General features: G+C 33.9%; 2 protein-coding genes across 2 annotated transcripts; both read left to right on the plus strand.

The window, feature by feature from the left end:
- Positions 1–894: 894 nt before the first annotated feature.
- Positions 895–9020, plus strand: LOC145229780 (bifunctional arginine demethylase and lysyl-hydroxylase JMJD6-like). The gene is made up of 7 exons (XM_080095109.1): positions 895–1308; positions 2167–2317; positions 2721–2849; positions 3078–3205; positions 4157–4292; positions 6202–6334; positions 7228–9020. Exons 1-7 carry the CDS (start codon positions 956–958, stop codon positions 7311–7313), a joined length of 1116 nt encoding a protein of 371 aa, XP_079951235.1. The 5' UTR covers positions 895–955; the 3' UTR covers positions 7314–9020.
- A 1111-nt stretch (positions 9021–10131) lies between these two features.
- LOC145228526 (kelch domain-containing protein 1-like) lies at positions 10132–11970 on the plus strand. The gene has a single exon (XM_080093600.1). It carries the CDS (start codon positions 10206–10208, stop codon positions 11484–11486), a length of 1281 nt encoding a protein of 426 aa, XP_079949726.1. The 5' UTR covers positions 10132–10205; the 3' UTR covers positions 11487–11970.
- The last annotated feature ends 21 nt before the right edge of the window (positions 11971–11991 follow it).

The following is an 11991-nucleotide window of genomic DNA, read 5'->3' on the forward strand; positions in this document are numbered from 1 at the left end:
AGTTTGATGAACATTTGAGGGCTGATTCAAGTTATGAATTTATGTTCATCTAGATCAGGGTGTGCAACATTTTTTGTATAACCGATTTCGGACCCAAGCGAGATCCACATAATTTCGGACCCACATAACTTTTTTTCATGAGCGCAATAAATTCCAAACTCTTTTAAAAGAATTGATAAATTTATTTGCTATAACATACACAGTTTCAGCGCAACACTGGCTTTCGCAACAAAATAATTGTTTACTAGCCAAAGGGAATTGTTACGATATTTTTTATCTTAATGAGTGTGATGGTGGGGGCCACATTAAATAGTTCGGCGGGCCGGACTCTGGCCTGCGGGCCGTATGTTGCACGCATCTGATCTAGATTGTATTAGGGGTGAGACTTAATTAGTGTGTGGCTGGATGATTATCACATGCCCACAACTGTAGGCTATGCTGTTTGTTGCGCTACTTTAATCAAGATTGTTGGCGAAATGTACAAAATTTATTAGATTTACAAATATAAAGCCTAATAATAATGAAAAATAATAAACCTAAAAATCCATAATAAAATCCAAGAATTATATTCTGATTAAAAACTGACAAGCGGTTTTAAACGAAACTAAGAGGAGCGCCACAAAACAATCGTTTTCTAATCCTGCAACCGTCTGGTTTGACCTAGTTTGTACTAAGTTTATGACCCCCAATGAGCATTTGCCGAAACGTTTGGAATATAAAGCATGTCGCTTTTTACGTCTATTTGGGCCGGTATTTTCACCATGTAAGAAAACTCTATTCAACTATATTCTTTATTTATTGAACTGGTAACACGTTCTGGTGTTATTCAAAGAAATATTTTAGATTAAAGAACTATTCCCCTTAAACAAAGTTTAAATCAGTTTGAAATTGACGACACGGTTGGTTGAACACGAAGGGGCATATTCCGGAAATCCCCTTTCCTGCTTTTTGCCAGATGGTATCTACTGACAGATATTATAAATCACGCACAACAACTGCATCTAGTAGCTGTAACAAGCGTTTTTGCGAGATGGCTGAATCAAACCCCACCACCGAGGTACTGCCAGTTACCACTAAGGACTTTTACAACCTGTTAAAAAAGGCGCAAAATGAATTGCAACTACGAGATGAAGATATTAGTGGATTAGATTCGGTAAAACAAATTAAATCAGATGGCATTAAGTGGTCACGTCGAAATGCCGGAATTCTTTATGCTGGGTTTGCGTTTTTGATTATCTTTGGTTTACCGTCATCTATCTACATGTCAATCAAAAAAGAAACCAGTTTTGGTCAATTTGTAGTTAGCAGGTAAGTTTTTAACGATTTTTGTGTATTTCTATCACAAAAAAACTGTAGTTGCGTTTATTGTGAGCTTGTGGCATACTTTTCAAAATGAAAAGTAGTTTTTTCTATTGTATTTTTTAGGCCAAATTATGTGCAAGGGTTTATAACAGCAAACTGTTTGCTCTAGTAAATCTTTTAGTGGTCATGTCTAAAACTGCATTCCTGCTTTTAGCAGTTTAATCTGATCCACTTGCTAATCCTGTACACCAGGGGTGGGCAACCTTTGTCACTGTGGGGCCAAGTACAATTGTAATAATTAGATCGCGGGCTGCACCTTTATATTACACATGGTGATTTTACTTCTTTGCATACCAAAAATGCCAAAAAAAAAAAAAAAAAACCAAAAAATATATATCATAATTGGATTCGTTTGCCAGTACATTTGAAATCCAAGTGTCTTTCAGACTGAACAACCTTTAATCAAGGGCCGCATGTGGCCCGCGGGCCGCAGGTTGCCCACCCCTGCTGTACACACTAAATATAACTTTGTTTGACGTTTTTGAAAATGCACACACTTGAGGTTGGGTGAGGGTTGCAATTATACCCATACTTTGTGTTAGTCTCTAATACCCAGACTTAGCACGGATTTGTAAATTTAAATTAAATTTAGTTTTGTTTAAGTTCAAATAATATGTGAAACCTTAAAACAAAGACATTTCTCTCGTCTCATACATATACAAAACACATATTTTTCAACATTTCGTGACAAAACTAACAAAATAAGATGTATTTTTTATTCATATGTTAAGAAGTGAGTTGTATAGTGACTACAAAAAAAATTCAGGCCATTTTTATTGTCAAACTTTTGTGTATTTATTTCAGCTACTTTGAGTATATGGGTCTGGGACCGGTGGACCAAGAGACATGTGTTGTTACGATGCACGAACTTATGCAGGATCCGTTTCGTCCTCCTGTAGACTGCAGTGCCTGTCAGAATGTCACTGGAGTAAAAATTGTGTCAAATCTATCACATGTATGTTCGTTATTTACTTATGCCCATGTTATTTAACAGATGGAAGAATTAATAATAACTGCTGATGAGCCAGTATGTAGTAAAAATATTGTGTTTGTTAATGTTTCAAACAAGTCTTCCGGCAATTACCATAACAAAAATTTTAAAATTAACAAAGTAGGCATCATTTTGATTGCACCAAGACTGCTTGACGGCGGACTCATTGTTAGCACAACACATTCAGGCATTGTCCGCCCACTAAGGACAAAAATAAAACAAACTACCTGAACGTCCTGGCAGTTAGTGCATTGTGTCACACGTGATTTGTATTATAAGCTCAAACATGCTTGTCTTATTTTGTCTTATTTGTTCTAATTTAAAACATATTAAGTTTCCAAAATTAACTAACAAATATTACATTTAGGATGAATTTTTGGACAAGTACGCTTTTTCGATGCAGCCTGTGTTAATTAAAGATGGTCAAGATGGATGGACAGCCACTGAAACTTTTAGTTTTGAATATTTTCATGAAATTTACAAGCCTGGATCAGAGGTAGGAAGTGCTCCACTCCTGTCTACCACTGAAACCAACCTTTTTTATTGTCCGGCCAAATGGTAGTTTTTTAAGTGTGCAAAAAAATGATAACTCAGAAAATCACTAAAGATTATTACCTCGAAGGCTAAAAATATTTTTGAGCCGCATGCGGCCCTGAGCATCGTCAGCATAGGGCTAATTAGATTTTGTTAACATATTGTAGACTAGTATGATCTTTTGTTTTAGGCACTTGAAAAGGTCAAGAATGATTGTCAGTTCTTCCCATACAGAACAGAGTTCAATGATTTAGAAGAGTTTTTTAGCATGGACCCTGACCGGGTGGCTGGTAAAGCCAAACCCTGGTATGTTGGATGGTAAGTCATCTTTTTTGGTTTAAAGTAAACATTTTGCGTTGAAGTTTGTTGATCTGAGAGTTTGAAAATAAATTATTTGATTGTACGAATGACAAAGTCATCACTGAAAACAATTGTGCTTGTAAGCGCATCAGACTCATTTGCACTACCTTGGTCATTTGATTAGTTACAGTGCACACTGTTCGGCCTATAAGGTCCCTTCTTGGCCATTGTGAACCTAAAATAGAATCATAATGCACCAGGCCAACTGAACACAATGAAACAAATTAATCTGCAATTAAATGGAATGGTAATTTCACTTGCAAAAACTGGATTATTCAGTATATTTAAAAATCTCTCCTGGTGCAGTTGACAGATTAACTAAAGGACAAAATTGTTTATTTGTACTGGAGTTAAAAAATCATAACTTTTTTTGACACAAAGTAAAAAGTCAGAAATTTTAAAACTTTCACTCGGTTACAAATACCGAATAAAGCTGGTCTCCCAAGCATTACCATATTGCAAGGCATAGACTGTAATATCTTCATGCTCATGTCCCTCTTATCTAAATATAATCACCTGGATTTTCTAAAGGTAGAATGGAATGATATTGGCAAATTTTTATATCATGACAGAGTGGGTCTTTATATTCAGTTTTAACACTGTTTACCTTTTATGATGCCCTGCATAGTTTAATTGTTACTTAAAATATGCCAAAGGGGTTATTGAAATGTATTGGTTGAAGTTTTTTAATGGTGAACATTTTACAGTCACTGATGTATAAACTTGTCAGATGTTTGATGAAAATTTTTTTAAAATTTTTTTAAAAAAAAACATTTTGTATCTGCCTTACTTATTTCAACCTTTACAAAATGCTTGTCAAGTCAGTAGCAGTTTTTAAACTTTATACCAGTGTCTATCTTTAAGCAGGAAATAGTCTACAAAACAGTATTCCAAAAATCCATTTTCTAGGAGCAACTGCGATGGAAAGGCTGCCAACGAGTTAAGGAAGCATTACAGATTGCCGTATTTCCTTCCACGAGAGCTCGATCACAGTAAAACAGACTGGGTATTTATGGGCCTACCAGGATATGGAGCCAATATGCATGTAAGGTTTTTTCTATTGTTATCAACTTTAAGCACATGTGTTGCTGCATGTATGTACTTTGTCTAAAAATATGGGATGAATTTCAGTTAGTTAAACAATTTAAATAGTTCATCCCATTTTGCATACATAGACATTTTTCAAAGATATATACTTTGTCCAAAAAAACAGGCCAATTTGGAATTGGTTAAAGAATTTAAAAAGTTTACCTTTTTCACATACATTGACATTTTCCAAATACTTATAGTTTGTCTAAATATACAGGCCAATTTTGATTTAATTAAACAATTAAAGTGATTTGAAAAGTTCACCTTTTTAAACACATAGACATTTTCCAAAGACATCTAGTTTGTCTAAAAATACAGGCTTATTTTGAATTTGTTAAGCGATTTAAGTAATTTAATAAGTTCACCTTTTTTACATACATAGACATTTTACATAGACGTTTATATATTTATATGCTTATAATTTGTCTAAAAATTCAGGCCGAAATAGTTTTAATCAGTCTTTTTTGTTTTAAAGAAATTGTTTTAAAGTGGGCATTAGCAAATAAACTGGTTTTTAAAATTCTGTTTTAAAGTTTATTTGGATTTCGTGGTAACAACTTAACAACACATTTGTTCAACTTATATAAGTTTTAACAAAATACAGTCAACATTGCATAGTTTCAAACTTATATATACATAAGTAAATGCATTGACCAAATAATCCAAATTCATTTGACTTTTTTTATGTTGCAACAAAGTGTGTGTGGACAATGTGTAACCTTACACTTCTATGGCATTGTTGTTTTCCGAGTAATTAAGGGCTGATAGTAAGTAATTCAAGTCCACAAATTTGCAGTCACTTTTGCATTGTGCTCAAGCCAGCCACATGATTGTTTTATCCTTTTGTCAAATTGTTACACAACCAAAATCCACTAATTCGGTCCAAGGATTTTTGATATATTATAATTTTCAACCACATTCTTTGCAGTCTACAATTTTCAATAATTGGTGATAGTTAAGTACCATAAAATGCTAACAGACACATGTCAATATTATTCAAACACATTGATGTCATTAGAAAATTGTGTAAATTACACAGTTATAAAATGAAAATAGTGTTATTAAAAAACTATTTATTTAAAAAATTATAATGCTGTCATTAAAAAATTGTGTAAAATACTTAATTAAAAATAAATGTGATGTAATTTATATATATATTTAAACAATAATAATGGGTAAATTACAAAATGTAAATAGTGAAAAAACATGCATAAAACGGTGTGCTTAAGTTGATTATCTAAACTAACTCAAATTTTTGCTTTAATAACATGTTGAAAATCCACTAATGAGTTTAGATGGTTCGGCATGTTAACATATTGTCAATACAGGAAGGTTTGTCTGGTTTATTGGGCTGCTCAAAACTTCCTAAACTCAGCCTCCTAGATTGCCAACATATGTTGATATGTTATAGCAGAATTTTTGCTTGTGATTTGCAATAAAGGACTGGTTTTTAGTTGTTTCATGAGCTTCAAATTTTAAGACAATGGTTTGCAGTTTTGCTTTATAGACTTGACTAAAACTAAATTCAACTCTATTTATAAAGTAAAAAATTTCCTGCAAAGTATAATAATAACCTTTTTTATGAATATTTTTTGAGATATTTTAGCAAAATTCAATTTTGACTGTATTTGGGTTTAGTTTTCCGACCAACTAATTAAAACTACAGTATTCCTAGCCCTGTAAGAGCTGCCAATTAAAATCAAGCCATTTTATTGGACAAATACACTAATCTATGGTGAAATTTGTACACAAGTTGGAAAGAAAGTTACAACAAAAACATTTAGGCCTAATAACTTAGTATTTTAGTTACAGATTGTAATTTCATGTGTCAGATTTTGGCATAACTTTTGACATTTGTCATTTAGATTGACTTTGTTGGAGCATTATCATGGCAAGCACAGGTGAAGGGGACAAAGAAATGGATGTTAGAAACTCCTCCCGAGTGTTGGGGAACTTGCATTAGCAGTATGGAGATTATTGTGAAGCCCGGTGACATCAGTAAGTAATGTGACTTGAAAATTGCTATTATAAAATCTTGGGGATAGAAAATACCAACTGTAAACGACCTGCTCGCTTTAAAAAGAGATTAGAATCAGAATTGTTTGTGGAGGGAAATTTGGCTCTAAACATAAAAGTTGGTGATGGGACAATACCAGGTTTTGAAGCGAGTACAGATTACCAGGGACCCAGTACTTTAGTATAGTGTTGTATCAGAATTGTATGCAACAGGAAATTTCGCCCTTAACATGAAAGTACGAACCCGAAACCAGGCATGAATCCAAAAGCACATGCCTGAAATCTGGCCTGGAAGTACCAGGCCTGAAAGTTTATGCTATAAATAGACCCAAATGTAAAGTCAGGCCCAAATCGAAAACAATGAATAAAAGCAATGTGTTGATACAATGACAAAATATGCATAAACAGTGCACCCTTTTTCGACCTATAAGACCTTTTTCATAGCTATACATTCTTGTTTGACCCTTTTCTCTTAAGGTGTAATATGTTTTTCCCCATTTAGTTACACAAGACACAGACTTAAATAGCACTTTAGTATAAAACAAATTGCCAGCGAAGTGGAATAAAATGGATTCAAATACAGTAATAATTCATCCCCCAGTAATAATGGACAACATCAAATGTAACTTTGTAAATTATTGAAAAAAATCTATGGATATATTACTTGTGTTCAGGGTTTTTTTAAGGTTTGGTTTCGGTGACCGCTAAGTAGTTTTAAGAGACCGCAAGTGTTTCATTTAAATACCAAAAAATAGCCAAATCCAAATTTTGGGAAACCGCTGGAGAAATTTGACGGTCCCCCAAAACACCTTAAAAAAACACTGCTTGTGTTGTAATGAACTGATTCCATTAATATTACACTGAGCTTTTTGCAGTTGTTTTGGACACGAACAAGTGGTTTCATGCCACAGAGATTGTTGGAAATGATACAAGTATTGTGATCGGCTCGGAATACTACTGATCAAGACAGGAAGTACTGGAAATCGAGTGGGTAGCATATGCTCGAATCTCATCGTAATGCCACGACTGGTGCAATCTTTTGCAAAGTAAACTATAAATAATCATACACATGCTATGACTGTAGATATATTCTTACTTCATGTTTCTGCTATCTTAGAGTCCATAATGATTAAATGTTGTAAATTTTAATGCCTTTTATTCATCCTTGTGTTTTATTTCAAAAATGGTTTTCTTTTACATTGAATATTAGTATTGAAGTAACATACAATGTAGTCATCTTATAAACTGAATTTTTATCTTGTAATATTTATGCAAACAAGCATACAAATATTTTACTGATTATAAGAACAATTTAGGATTAACGTGATTTTTATAACTATCTGTGGGGATTTTGTTTTTAGCTATTCTTCAAGTCTATATTTTGTTTATTTTTCGTTATATTCAGTGGTGGAACTCAAATTTTTTGTCAGCCTATTCTATCGCAAAAGTCATATTTTTTAGCTGGTTCTGTTACAAAAAGTCCATTGACAAAACCAGTAATGCTAACTCGCTGATCTCATAAAATTTCTTGAGACTGTTCTATAGAACCGGTGCGAACAGACCAAATCGCACCACTGGTTATATTGATCAAAATAGCAAAACCGCAATGTCCAAACTACAAATCGTAATCACCATTTTGTTACTATTTGCAACCACCCATTGTGCCATTCAAGGCAACTCTCAATACTTTTTTCATCATTTTTTCAATTTGTGTTGTTATATTTTTCTTCCCCAGTGAAATTTCTTTTGCAATAGTGTTTTGTTTGTATATATTTGGTTTGCAACTTTTATTGCGCCAGTTCAATCATGCAGCAGTTTTCATTCACTTTTGCAGAATGCAAAACCTTAATGTACAGCAATATTACTCAAGAACTGTTCTAAACACCCTTACTGTTCCAAAATGGGTATGGTTAAAACTTACAATCTCATAAATGTTAAAAAGCATTTACTAAACATGACAAAAGAAAGGCATTCGCCATGATTCTGTTTCTGGTATCTTTTTAGATTACTAACTCCTTTTCCAAAAACTTCAGTTTAAAATAATACTAAATATTGTTTTGCTGTCGAAACATGCGAAATAATCAACATGAATATCATGCAAACAGTGGTGGGATTCAAATTTTTTGTCAGCTGGTTCTATCACAAAAGTCATATTTTTAGCCAATTCTGTTACAAAAAGTCCATTGACAGTAACCAGTGATGCTGAATCGCACCAATTCCATTTTTGCATTACTTGCAGCATTTTGCCCAACCTTAATCCATTCAGCTTCCAAAATATGTTTTAAAATTTATCGCTGTACATAAATATTCATAAAAAAGCTCTGTTAGTTTGTTTTTCATGCGTTTCTTGCCAATCCCTTTTCACTGTCATTTTTTTAACATTCATCCCCATTTTGTGTTCGTGTACCCCCTCTTACATCTTATACTCAGAGAAAGAAGCTTAATTTAAGCTGTGCCGACCTGATCAAAGTCAATGGGACTCCAAGTGCAATAAAAACCTGTAAATATTGTTAATAAAAGATCCCTCCTGTTTTGCTTTTTTTCATTTTCCCAGAGTTTTTATGCTTTTGTTGTTGTTTGCTGAAATTGAGATTGTGGACAACATGTTACTGCCATTTTATTGTTTGTCTGTTTTACATTTTTCAGAATAAATCACAGATTATTGTAAGTTGTGGTATGTTATGAGTGTTTTTCGAATCTTACTCACACATGAGCATGTCAAACTCAATCGAACCATGGTCATCTGTGCATACAATACAAATTAAACACTTTTTCTTAGAGCTGAAAGTACCAATAAAGTGACATATTTTGTTTTAGATGTACGAAAGTTTGAAACAAATTAAAACATGTGCTTGCAAACAAATGTTAAATTCACTAAAAATGTTAACAAAACATACAGCCCATACCAGTGGCCTCCACTGGTGTACAAAGGAGGGCCACTTTAATGAATTTTTTTGACATATGAGGACATTGATTATGAAAGCTCATAATATGCGAAAGGATGATGAAGTTTTTTTTGGTATTGGTTTGACAAGGCTTGGGAACAACAATTTTATTAAATCTTTATTGACAAACTTATCTGCCAGGCGATATTGTACAAATATGACTTCATTCAAAACAAGGAAATGCGAACATTTTCCAACTCATCAGTCAATAGTATAGTCAAAGGCCAAAGTACAGTATTGGGTTACTTAGTCGCAATGGGGTTGACACCTGTTTTGCTGTAACATTTTCGTTCATGAATTGTTCTTCTCATGCCTGTTATGAAGAAAAAATGCAACTTCAAAACACCAAGTTTTTGTAAATGATTAGATAAAAAATAAGATCTGTCTAATTATCGCAGGCGCGTCGACAGAAAAATTACAATTTACAAAAATCGAAACATGTCGTTTAATTTTTATTTAACGCTCTAATAAATTATTAAACAGTTGGCTTTAACTTTAGATGTTTCCCCTTAATGTAAAAATTTTCAGGTGGCGGGAAAAATAAATATCCAATGAGCGATTAGTGTTCGTGTTTTGCTCGTGGATTTTTTGTTTGTTTGCATAATTTAGGTTTCTAATTGTAAATTACAACTCAAATAATGCGTTTGGATGCAATTACTTTGTTGATTATAGCTTAGTAACCATAGTTAGTATAAAATCGGCAGTGAAAAGATTGCCACTGAATGTTTTTGCATGATTTTGCGAATGTCCAGTTTTTGTTTCAAGTTTTCATTGTCAATGTCAACCTGTCAGTCATAGTTGAGTTTGGTCGTGAAGGTATGATACCAAAATCTTGTGTTTACTAAAACATTTTTTGTGTTATAAGGAAACACTGGACTTAAGTTTACCAAAGATTTTAATCAGTGATAATGGGAAATGAAAATTCTACTGCGGGTCAGTTTGGCAAGAAAATAAACAATGATATTGTGATAAAATGGCGGAAAGTCACTGCTGAATGTCAGTTTGGTGCTAGAGAGGGCCAGGCAGTCTGTGCCCATGGTTCAAAGCTGTATGCATTTGGAGGGGTCATGTTTTTGAAAGATCAATCAGGTGACGGTGGACAGGATGTCGAAACAAATGACTTGTTGGTTTTTGACTCAAAAACCAAAAAATGGCAGCAAGAGAAATGCCTCGGTGAAGTTCCAAGCCAAAGATCAGGTTCTTGCATGACCACTGCAGGCAATTGTTTGTATATGTTTGGTGGTTTAAGCCAACTGTGTGGTTGGATGAATGATTTATACAAGTTTAATTTGGAAACTAAACATTGGAGAAAAATTGAGACATCGCTTGCTCCAAGTCCTAGGGATAAAGTTCTCTCAGTCGGCGTCGGCGGAAAGGTTTATGTCTTTGGAGGTTTTGGGCCTGCTCCGGTGGAAGATGAGGCATCAGTTTTGGAAGATATTGATGAAAATGATGAGGAATACGAGGATATGGAAGAGGAAGAGCTACAGGAAATGCGAATGCAAAATGCTGCCAATTTTACTTGGTCAAATGAGTTGTTCGTCTTTGATACCGCCGCAGAAAAATGGTCGCTTCTTTCCCCCAGTGATGCAATGATTCCTACAGCAAGAGCCGCACACAGTCTTGACTACTTGAAAAGTGAAGATGACCAGGAATTTTTGTATGTATTTGGGGGCCGTGATAGTGTTGCACGACAAAACGATTTGTGGAGATTTAATCTTAGCACAAACACTTGGGAGTCGTGTGAAAACAAAGGCTGCAAACCGCAACCAAGATCTTTTCATGCTTCAGTGATGGTGAAAAATCGTTTGATCATTCATGGTGGTCGTGGTGTATCCAACCAACATTTCAGTGATTTTAACATCTACGATACCAGTTCAAATGAATGGTTTCAGCCTGAAGCACAATCTGACAAAGACGTTGAACCACCAGCAGTTGGATTACACAGTTTGTGTGTTATTAACGATGAAGTTTACCTATTTGGTGGAAGCTCAGACCTCGATCCTGCTACTGGAACGTGCACAAAGATTTACAATGACTTGTACACCATTGAAACTAAGGACATTTTAAGTGGTGGTGCAGTTAAAGAGCCTGAAAGCACTGAAGCTGAATCTGTTCCTTCTATGTTGAACTTGAAACCTGCTGCAAATTCTGACTCTGGCAAAAACGAAATCTTGTCCTCTTCATAGAAATATCTTATCAGTCTGGATTAATAAGTTTTTTATTCTTCAATGTTTGACATGTTGCTAAGTACATAGTTGGTAAACTTATCTCTATAAAATTATTAAGCAACAATCAAACAGGGTTCACGTAACTGTTGCATGTAGGTCATTCTTATGAAGTGGTAATATAGGAAAAACTTGGTTGTTAACTTGTCTTGATTTATGAATCTAATGACAAGTTATTTTTGCACAAAAACTTGCTGCCAATTTGTATGTATTTTATAATACCGGATACTTTTTGTGTGTTTTGATACATGGAAACTATAACATTGTTAAAAGGCATTTTTTATCGTGTAGAATTTATGCAAAGTCTGTTTGGATCAAATGTGGATGCTTAGGAACAACATACTTCATTTGAATTTTGACTTTTTTTATTTCGTACCAATTCGTTCCTGTTTTATTTGTATAATTGTGTGAAAAACATGTTTTTCTTTAACTTGTAAATTTTTAGGTTTAAATTGTTAGGACTTTT

This window comes from Phallusia mammillata, chromosome 5 (genome assembly GCF_965637545.1).
Source record: "Phallusia mammillata chromosome 5, kaPhaMamm4.hap1.1, whole genome shotgun sequence".
Lineage (NCBI taxonomy): Eukaryota > Metazoa > Chordata > Ascidiacea > Phlebobranchia > Ascidiidae > Phallusia > Phallusia mammillata.

What these genes read in the sequence shown, in the direction of transcription:
- LOC145229780 (XM_080095109.1), top strand. Translation starts at nt 956, where the DNA reads ATGGTATCTACTGACAGATATTATAAATCACGCACAACAACTGCATCT. An exon ending in GGTCAATTTGTAGTTAGCAG is followed by an intron (nt 1,309 to 2,166) that starts GTAAGTTTTTAA and finishes TATTTATTTCAG; the next exon opens with CTACTTTGAGTATATGGGTC. An exon ending in GATATGGAGCCAATATGCAT is followed by an intron (nt 4,293 to 6,201) that starts GTAAGGTTTTTT and finishes TTTGTCATTTAG; the next exon opens with ATTGACTTTGTTGGAGCATT.
- LOC145228526 (XM_080093600.1), top strand. Translation starts at nt 10,206, where the DNA reads ATGGGAAATGAAAATTCTACTGCGGGTCAGTTTGGCAAGAAAATAAAC.